The following is a 10,859-nucleotide window of genomic DNA, read 5'->3' as shown; positions in this document are numbered from 1 at the left end:
AGTGTATATATATATATATATATATATATAATTGTGATTTCCTCCACCCCTTTGATTCGTTAATGGAAATAAAAAGTTCAAAAGAACAGCATTTATTTGAAATCTTAGATCATTAAACATGTTTTTACTGACACTTTTGATCAATTTTAATGTGTTCTTGCTAAATAAAGTATTAATTTCTTTAAAAAAAAAATCTTACAGGCCCAAAACTTTTGAGGGGTAGTGTTGGTGTATGTTTCCAATCATTATAAATGATTTGATATATACTTTTTTTGCGTAGCATCTACATTAATGCAGGCCAATTTTTATTTAGTGTGTTTTTAATAGTAGCTAAAAATAGCATTGTGTTTCTGGTGCTCCCTCTCTGTTTGAATCTACGGAGGAGGAGAATGCACCTAATGTAGCAAAAGACAAGATAGCAGAGGAGAAGAAGCCTGTGGAATCCATTCCACCCTCTGAAGACAGCACTGACAGTAAGAAGAAGCCAGTAGGAGCAGTAAGCCTTTTTGGTGGGATTGATGTATTAGCAGACAAGCAAGACACAAGTAAAGTGAGCAAAATGTTTTTAAAAAATGATGCTATTTACATATAGCATAAAATGGGCAATAAACATAGACAATTATGGTTTACACCTAAATAAAAAAGGGTTAGAGAAATGGGGATTGTCTATTCCACAGAAACATACTAAGAATCAAGAGGAGATTGCTGATGGTGACAAGCTGCAAAAGGAGGGCCCTCCACCCATGGAGAGTAAGGGGACCAAGGCCAAGAAAACAGCACTGAGTCTTTTTGATGATGATGATGATGATGAAGATAATGTTGAAGATATGAACACTGATGAAATAATTCCTGCCCCTAAAACATCCAAATCCACAGAAAATAATGCACTAAAGGTTAGTTGTTTTTAGATTTTCAGTGCTGTGAGGTATGAATTTGTATGACTTTAAGTAGGTTATTTAATGTTATTTATTGATTTTGATTGTGATCTCAGGATCATGGGCCCCAAATGAAGAGCACTGGTGTGTTCCAAGATGAGGAACTACTTTTCAGTCACATGCAACAGAGGGACAACGATCCTGATGTAGACATTTTTGCCACTTCTCTTAAACCATCTGTAAGTCTATGCTATGATGAACTATTTAGTAATTCTATCTGCACAGCTTTTAAACTTTGCCTCCTTAGACTTTTCCTCTTCATGGTGACACAGAAGTTACTTACTGGTGGAGGTATTTTCATTTTATAGGTGCCGTCTCTGAGCTCTGTAAAACCAGTTGTCCCCACACTGTTCGGGGATGATGAAGACAATGACCTCTTCAGTTCAGCAAAGCCTAAAGCTCCTCCGGTACCGTTTGTTTCCCAACTTGTACAAGTTCTGTTTTTTTTTTTTATACTTCATAAAAGCTAAATACTTGTACTATATTATCCACATACAGAAAGTAGCTGAGAAGCCCAGCAAGCCTAAAACAAATGAAATGGACAAATCAACACTGAGCTCAAGCAAGGTATACTCAGAAATAAATCTGCTTTGTTGCTTTAATTCATCTTTATACAACAGAATATTTTTCCAAAAAACATTGTTTACATGTAGAAAATAGAGATTAAAATATTTAAAATTAAACATTTTATTTTATTTTATTTACCACATATAAAACATTATTTGTGACATTTCCAGAACCTGTTAAAATGGTTATTGGTTTTTATTGTTTGACTTGTATATAATTAATATTATTTAATCGCACAGGAGCCTACAAGCCCTCAAAAATCTAAAAAAACCTCCTCAAGGATTGGAGAACTTCAAGTAACGTTTAAAAAAAATTTAATCTCTATACTTCCATTCCTCTCATTGTGAAAACAGTGTTTTCTATATTTCTCTCTGTTTTTGACTTGGCCCTCTTGGCATGATCTTTCTCAGAAGTCAAAGAAAAGCTACAGTCTTGCTTCTCATTGAGCTGTTTTATGACTCCACAATGCCTGTCAACAATCTGTTAAAAATCTAGATGTCTGCAAACCATATATATATATATATATATATATATATATATTCTTGTCTGTTAACGTTTTCACTGTTTCTGGTATACCAGAACATCTGTAGCTTTGCTATAACATTGTTTCTCTCTATGCCAATGCTGTAAGTGTAAACCATTACTGCACCAATAGGAAACCACTTGATGCAGCGCTCTGCAGCTAGCAATGTGCTGTTTACAGTGTTTGCAAGGTAGCCGTGTATTTATATTTACCACATAACCAACAATTATGACATTGACCTAAAATCTGCATACTGAATTGTGATTTCTTTCTTGCATTCATTTAAACAGGCATCTTGACTTATTGACACAGACCTAAAACCTAGATTTTACCCTATTCACTATTCTGTTGCTGCCTTGCATACATGACCATGTCCTGCAAGAAATGCAAATCTAGTGTACTTTTAAAATAGTACAAACCAGTCTCTCTCTGATCTTGGCATGTGAGCAATAGGCACTGGGTGTATTGATTTTAAGTTTTGTCACAGATTTAAAGACCTGTCTGTTTCTTTCAGGCTAGCTTAGTTGTCAACCCTGCCAGCCTTCTGCCAGGCGCAGTGCCACGGATTCCAGGAGCTGTCAGCGTAATCCCTGGCCTGGTGCCCACTTCCCTCCCTGCAGCTGCCAAGCCGCTGCCAGCTACCGATACAATCCCTGATCATCAGCCCTCCAGTGAGGGAGGGGTGAGCTTCGACTCGGCCACTCAGGTCAGCACGCTACAGAATGCTAACAAGGTAGGTCATACTGCAGTATGTATGTTTTTGCTTCTATTGTCCTTGTAAATCGCTTTGGATAAAACGTCTGTGTCACAAAATATTGGTTGTGTGCCATTGCAATGAAAACTGCTGCTCTTGATATAGTGTAGTGTTAATTTAACTCTTTTCAGTTGACACAAAGTCTGGAATTTTAGGTCACACTTTATTTTAACGTCCAATTCTCGCTATTAACAAACCAGTAACTACAAATTTTGCCTCAATAAACTTCTAATATGCTGCTTATTAATAGTTAGTAAGGTAGTTGTTAAAGTGCCCCTATTATGGGTTATGAACAGTTCATATTTTGGTTTTGGGAGTCCACAACAACAGGTTGACATGCATACAAGGTCAAAAAACACTTTCATTGTCTTATAATATGCATTTATTTTTACCTTATTTGCTCAACGATTCCCAAACGATTCGCTCCACGATTCATTTTTCCAAACCCCTCCTTTGCATGACGCTAATCTGCGGTGATTGGTCCGATTAGTTGATTTCATTTCCTTTTCATCCTGCCTGTAATTCCTGATAAAGCAGCTTTGTGAGCCCAGTGCCCAGGTAATTTACCGCTCCTAAAGCGGCACCTAGTGGCAAAGAATGAATTAGCATTTTCATTCAGACCAACGCGAAAATGGACTGATGGTTTTATGCAACAAACACACAGAGCCGTAAATGTGAACCGGTATATATAACCCATGCAGGAAGCCCCGCGAGTGTAAGTCTGTGGGAAAAACTGCAGCAGTCTTCAGTAAAATGACGGGGACACAACACAAGGTTGGGGCTATACTGATGTGGCATTGCTGTAAAAATGAACTTTAACCATTGATTCTTCAAAGCCTCTTTGGCAGTAAAAAAAAAAAAGTATTTACCCTCACAGTGCAGAGGACAGCATCTTCTCGACATGATGCTATCCACAGGAATCCGTTACGGTGTTACGGGGTGCTAATATTGTTAATATTTGCATATTAACAATATGCTAATGTTTCATGTTGACGACAACATGAAACGGCTTGGGATTCGTTTTAAAAACGACTCGTTTCAATGATTCAGAGTCGACTCTGTCTTTTGAGAGACAATAACTTTATACACGATGCACTTTCAGATTTAAAACTTTGCAGGATGTTTTCATTCACTTAGAGCTGTGTTACACACTGCATGAAATCAAAAAATCAAAAATCCATAATAGGGGCACTTTAAGTTTAGGTATTGGGTAGGATTAGGGATGTTGAATATGGTCATGTGCTTTAGAAGTACTAATATACAGTTAATAATAGGCATGCTAATAAGCAACTAGTTAATAGTGAGAACTGATCCCTATACTAAAGTGTTACCGAAGACTTTAATCATATTTTAGTCATGCTGCATAATGGTTTAACTGATAATAAAAATTATTTTGCTCAAAATTATAATCGTGATTACTGTTCATGATTGTTGTCTTTTGAGAAACTACATCAGAATTATTGCACTTTCACCTATAAGCAGAAATCGAGAAAATATCAACTCATATATATATGGTTTATTCATATAGTTTCCCGATTAATTAATCAATTTATTATTAATTCAATTTAAATGAAAATGGGTCAAACCTTTTCTCAAAAGCTTATAAAGTGATTTTTTTTTATATTAATTCATTTAATTCCATATTATAATCATGTTTTTATATTAAAACATACAAAAATTACTCTGTATTGTGGCAGAGAGGTTGTGTAAGTGCATTTATTCAGGAATATTTCTATAGGTTATAGAAATATATACAGGATATTTCTATAGGTTTATATATTTTTTCTTTATTTTAGTTTGAAGACAATATAGACAGATTTTGGATATAGAGAGATTTTATTTTTTACAGTTTTTACTACATTTGTACAGTTTTTACTACATTTTAATCTCATCTTTTTTTGTCATGTTGATATACTGTAGTCTCAGCTAGTGTTTAATGATGTTGGTGTCATGTCTCTCGTCTCGTCTTGTCTTAGTCATGGGAAAAAGTTGTCTGTGAATATTTTTCTTTATAGTTTTCATTAACAAAATGAACACTAGCAGAATGTCCAGTCAATGGCTTTTTTCTGCTGCAGGGTCGGGCTAAAGGCGCAGTGCGACGGCGACCGCAGACAAGGGCAGCAAGACAACTTGCAGCACAGCAATCTGAGGAAGCTGTTGGAGAAAGCACCTCTATACAAGCTGATGAGCCAGTTATGGCTGCTTCTCTCCCTACCTTTAACCCCGTTTCAGTGCGACCCTCAGCGCTCACTATACCTGTCAGCACCCCTGCTCCTGCCAAGAGCCCCAATGAAGCAGTCAGGCCAAAGAGATTTCTCGATTCTGGAGATGATCTGTTTGATTCAGATCTCTTTGCCACAAAGCCTGTTCCCTCCTCAAAACACAAAGCAAAGACCCCTGAGGAAGGCCATAAGAAAGCCTCCAAGACAGAGGCCATCATAGCTTCAAAGAAAGACCAGGCCTCGTCTATTTTTGACAGCCATGAGGATGATCTTTTTGCCACAGTGAAACAGAAGAATGTCCAGAAAGGCAAACAAATGTCCTTCCTAGAAGATGATGATGATGATATTTTTGGAGCAGGAAAGAGTAAAAGTGCAGATAGTAAAAACTCCAAAGCAGAAGCCAGCTCTGCAAAACCAGACATTTTCCAGGTAAATCTCACACATTCTTTAAGTTTGGTATTACAGATCTGTGGGGTAGTAGGAAGTGGTATGACTGATTTTTGTTTCACTATTGACCATAAAATAAATGTTTACAGGATGACGTGAAAGAACCTCCCAAGGCCCAGAAGAAGCCCGAGGAAGTGTCATTGGATGCAAGTTTGTTTGATGATGATGTTGATATTTTTGCTGACTTGACTGGCACCACAAAGCCGAAGGAGAAGAAAGCAAAGAAGAAATTGGAGACAAAATCTATATTCGCCGATGACATGGGTTAGTTATTGCTGCAAAACACTCTTCACTATGATTCTTACCAGTGGCCTCGTTATAAAACTGTGTAAATTTCATCCTAAAAGTGATAAATACAGATTTTGCTTATGCACAAAAGGGTTCGGATTTGTAAAAACAGGTATACCAGAGCCTGCACAAAGTTACCCAGTCAGCGAATAATTTTGCTTACATGCATAGGTGCCTAGTCTCCTCCCCAAAATAACCATTAATGGTGACTACGACGCCTCGTTTTTCTATGCATAACCTCGCCTGCATATACAGGTGCATCTCAATAAATTAGAATGTCGTGGAAAAGTTCATTTATTTCAGTAATTCAACTCAAATTGTGAAACTCGTGTATTAAATAAATTCAATGCACACAGACTGAAGTAGTTTAAGTCTTTGGTTCTTTTTTTTTTTATTGGTCTTATGAAGTATTCTAATTTGTTGAGATAGTGAATTGGTGGGTTTTTGTTAAATGTGAGCCAAAATCATCACAATTAAAAGAACCAAAGACTTAAACTACTTCAGTCTGTGTGCATTGAATTGATTTAATACACGAGTTTCACAATTTGAGTTGAATTACTGAAATAAATGAACTTTTCCACGACATTCTAATTTATTGAGATGCACCTGTAATTTCCATATGCATATTACCATCCATGTGATGCTGCCATGTTTAACGGTACAAGACTCTAGGAAAACATGATATGGACTGTAAATCTTGTTTGTTGTTACATTACATAAAATTCATTCACAATGATACTTTTTGGAACAAAAGAAACAAACAAAAACAAATATATGAAACCTAAATATTTTAATTGTTTTAAACAAACCAAATTTGTGCAGATTTGACTATAAAAGTAAACATATACAGTATTTTTTACATTAAAAAAAAAGAAAGTCTAACCAGTTTTCTCAAATTCTCTCCTTCAAATATGTGTGACCCTGGACCACAAAACCAGTCATAAGGGTCAATATTTGCAAACTGAGATTTATACATCATCCGGAAGCTGAATAAATAAGCTTTCCATTGATGTATGGTTTGTTAGGATAGGACAATATATTTGGCTGAGATATAACTATATTATTAAATATTGAGAAAATCGCCTTTAAAGTTGTCCAAATGAAGTTCTTAGCAATGTATATCTCTAATCAAAAATTAAGTTTTGATATATTTACAGTAGGAAATTATGTAGGAACATGAATTTTACTTAATATCCTAATGATTTTTGGCATAAAAGAAAAGTCGATAATTTTAACTCATACAATGTGTTGTTGGCTGTTGCTACAAATATACCCGTGTTACTTAAAACTGGTTTTGTGGTCCAGGGTCACATATATGGTATTTTTCATAATGTTGGGAAGACCTGTCTGTCTATGAGGTCTTCATTAATGGGAGTTTAAAATAATTCTGTTTACTTCACTCACATCAGTAAATGAGTCTATAGTGATTTGATGGTGTGCACATATTTGCACCAAGTTTATTTTCTTAATAAGTCCTGAAATGTGCCTGGAAATTTGCCTATGCATGAAATTGGCATTGAAATGTACATACACAATTTTCCACGAGGCCCCAGGTCATTTGAATTAATTTCTGAAGATTGGTGGTTCCCAAACCTGTCCTGGAGGACCCCCTGCCCTGCACATTTTGTATGTCTCCCTAATCAGACACACCCAATTTAGTTCTTGCAGTTTCTACTAACGAGCTGATGAGTGGAATCAGGTGTGTTAGATAAGGGAGACATACAAAAGGTGCAGGGCAGGGGGGCCTCCAGGACAGGTTTGGGAACCACCAATGTTCAGAAATTAATTCAAATGACCTGGGGCTCATGTATAAATCATGATATGCATGTGTGGAAAATTGTGTATGTACATTTCAATGCCAATTTCATGCATAGGCAAATTTCCAGGCACATTTCAGGACAACAATAAAGACACACTCACAAATGCTTACTGGTATATGATTTTTGCTCTCACCTCACAGATGATATCTTCTCGACTGGGGCTACGAAACCAACAGTGAAGCTGTCCTCCAAATCTAAGAAGAACCAGCCTGCCCAGGATCCCGTATCATCTGTGGAAACGGGCAGCAATATTTTTGATGATCCCTTGAACGCGTTTGGGGGAAACTGAGTCTCCTACATAACAGCATTTTGTTTAACTCTGTAGCGATATTCATGGCCTAAATGAAGGTAGATGTAATCTAACACTGTTAATAATTTAAACTCTAATAGGTAACTTAAAAAAAAAAGAAAAAAAAGAAGATTGTAAATCTATTTACCTCTAATGCCATCTGTGAAGTCATCTGATTGGTAAAAAATGTAGCGGTCATCAAATGGCATTGACATTTGCAACGGTTATGTGTCTTTTATTAGGTAATTATGAAAAATTTGAAATCTAACATACTAAGCCATACGTTTGAAAAGCTGAAATTGACATACTAACTTGTAATTGAGATAAAAAGTCATAATTGCAAGAAAAGGTTGAGATTATAACGCATGAAGTTGAAATTATGAGACGAGTCAAAATTGACACACTAAGTCATAATTATGAGATAAAATATAAATATGACATAAAATTGAAACTTGGCATGCTAAGTGATATTATGAGATAAAAAATTGAAATTATGACATACTAAATCGTAATTGTGAGATAAGTCATAATCATAAAATAACAAATTGAGATTATAACACATGAAGTTGAAATTATGAGATGAAAGGGAAAACTGACATCCTCATAATTATGAGATGAAAAAAATGTGAAGTTATGAGATAAAAGTCATAATTCAGAGGCTTGGCGGAGATGTGATTTTGTCATGTTCTTGTTGGGGCTTCAACAAGTAATTTCTCTCTGTTTTAGGAGATGGGTTAGTTAGTAGGTTTATGATTTAGCCGTTTACCCGGCAGGAATGTTGTTCCAGATCAACAAGAGAAGTTGAAACAAGAGCTAGTCTTACTTTTAGTTTTAGTTTACTTACTACTTTTAAAAGAAAGTGAATGTATTTTGTGATAAAATCCCTTTTTTCCCTTTCCCACTGGATGAAAGCAGGACTGAAGAGGACCTGCACTGAATTTCACTGTAAACCGTTTCTATAGACTGAATTGTTGCAGTGGTCTGTGTGTTGTGTGTTATTTTCATTTCGGATCAGATCAGACTCTCTCTAATAATCATCTGGACGCTGACCTCCATTCAATGGCGTGATCGATGGATTTGAAGGATTTGGGTCGTCCTCTCAGGAAGTTCTGCATGCTGTGCAAGACTTCCATCGCACTGCCTGCGTAAGACAAACCACACATTCACAGCTAAATCATGCTGTAGACCTACAGAAGACGCTGGGCTGAAGGAAAGCCACTTTATATTTCGGCAGAAACTAGGAGAACGTTTGTACAAATATTTACTTAAAGTAAAAAAAAAGACATTAAAACATCACAATTCCTTAATTATTTTAAATTTATATATGTGACCATGGAGCACAAAACCAGTCATAAGGGGTTGATTTTTCAAATTGAGATGTATACATCATCCGGAAGCTGAATAAATAAGCTTTCCATTGATGTATGGTTTGTTAGGATAGGACAATATATTTGGCTGAGATATAACTATATTATTAAATATTGAGAAAATCGCCTTTAAAGTTGTCCAAATGAAGTTCTTAGCAATGTATATCTCTAATCAAAAATTAAGTTTTGATATATTTACAGTAGGAAATTATGTAGGAACATGAATTTTACTTAATATCCTAATGATTTTTGGCATAAAAGAAAAGTCGATAATTTTAACTCATACAATGTGTTGTTGGCTGTTGCTACAAATATACCCGTGTTACTTAAAACTGGTTTTGTGGTCCAGGGTCACATATATGGTATTTTTCATAATGTTGGGAAGACCTGTCTGTCTATGAGGTCTTCATTAATGGGAGTTTAAAATAATTCTGTTTACTTCACTCACATCAGTAAATGAGTCTATAGTGATTTGATGGTGTGCACATATTTGCACCAAGTTTATTTTCTTAATAAGTCCTGAAATGTGCCTGGAAATTTGCCTATGCATGAAATTGGCATTGAAATGTACATACACAATTTTCCACGAGGCCCCAGGTCATTTGAATTAATTTCTGAAGATTGGTGGTTCCCAAACCTGTCCTGGAGGACCCCCTGCCCTGCACATTTTGTATGTCTCCCTAATCAGACACACCCAATTTAGTTCTTGCAGTTTCTACTAACGAGCTGATGAGTGGAATCAGGTGTGTTAGATAAGGGAGACATACAAAAGGTGCAGGGCAGGGGGGCCTCCAGGACAGGTTTGGGAACCACCAATGTTCAGAAATTAATTCAAATGACCTGGGGGCTCGTGTATAAATCATGATATGCATGTGTGGAAAATTGTGTATGTACATTTCAATGCCAATTTCATGCATAGGCAAATTTCCAGGCACATTTCAGGACAACAATAAAGACACACTCACAAATGCTTACTGGTGTATGATTTTTGCTCTCACCTCACAGATGATATCTTCTCGACTGGGGCTACGAAACCAACGGTGAAGCTGTCCTCCAAATCTAAGAAGAACCAGCCTGCCCAGGATCCCGTATCATCTGTGGAAACGGGCAGCAATATTTTTGATGATCCCTTGAACGCGTTTGGGGGAAACTGAGTCTCCTACATAACAGCATTTTGTTTAACTCTGTAGCGATATTCATGGCCTAAATGAAGGTAGATGTAATCTAACACTGTTAATAATTTAAACTCTAATAGGTAACTTAAAAAAAAAAGAAAAAAAAGAAGATTGTAAATCTATTTACCTCTAATGCCATCTGTGAAGTCATCTGATTGGTAAAAAATGTAGCGGTCATCAAATGGCATTGACATTTGCAACGGTTATGTGTCTTTTATTAGCACTTTAAACATGAAAATTGTCTGGTAAGGTGTAAAAGAAAAGAGTTGATTACGACTGGAGACATTTCTCTTACATTGTCAACTGTAACGTTTCTTTTTTCATTGTGGTGCCATAACTCTAAGCCTATGCGCCAACATAAGTGCTTTTGTTGTTGATGTTTTTATAACTGGAGCTGAAGTTTTCTTGTGTTGCATGTGAAATGATTTTTGGAAACTGAAGAAAATATATTTTATGAAACGTACTGAATGAG

The 10,859-nt window shown here is 36.1% G+C and overlaps 1 protein-coding gene across 2 annotated transcripts in view; it reads left to right on the top strand.

Annotated features, from left to right (window-relative positions):
* The window catches only part of LOC107582509 (WASH complex subunit FAM21-like), a 29,921-nt gene extending 19,075 nt beyond the window's left edge, over window positions 1-10,846 (top strand). The window contains exons 23-33 of one of the 2 annotated variants that reach the window (XM_016268391.1): window positions 383-550; window positions 678-893; window positions 992-1,114; window positions 1,244-1,342; window positions 1,434-1,502; window positions 1,742-1,798; window positions 2,540-2,758; window positions 4,855-5,430; window positions 5,538-5,712; window positions 7,697-8,087; window positions 10,609-10,846. In XM_016268391.1, the coding sequence (XP_016123877.1) occupies window positions 383-550; window positions 678-893; window positions 992-1,114; window positions 1,244-1,342; window positions 1,434-1,502; window positions 1,742-1,798; window positions 2,540-2,758; window positions 4,855-5,430; window positions 5,538-5,712; window positions 7,697-7,845 (1,851 nt within the window). In that variant the 3' untranslated portion in view covers window positions 7,846-8,087; window positions 10,609-10,846. Of the gene's footprint in view, window positions 1-346; window positions 551-677; window positions 894-991; window positions 1,115-1,243; window positions 1,343-1,433; window positions 1,503-1,741; window positions 1,799-2,539; window positions 2,759-4,854; window positions 5,431-5,537; window positions 5,713-7,696; window positions 8,088-10,217 lie in introns of both variants that reach the window. The other variant, XM_016268390.1, reaches the window with a different exon arrangement.
* The last annotated feature ends 13 nt before the right edge of the window (window positions 10,847-10,859 follow it).

Source organism: Sinocyclocheilus grahami, unplaced genomic scaffold (assembly GCF_001515645.1).
Source record: "Sinocyclocheilus grahami isolate Dianchi unplaced genomic scaffold, SAMN03320097.WGS_v1.1 scaffold45.1, whole genome shotgun sequence".
Lineage (NCBI taxonomy): Eukaryota > Metazoa > Chordata > Actinopteri > Cypriniformes > Cyprinidae > Sinocyclocheilus > Sinocyclocheilus grahami.
The sequence above is the reverse complement of the archived record's forward strand: the minus strand, read 5'-3'. Positions and strand labels throughout refer to the sequence as shown.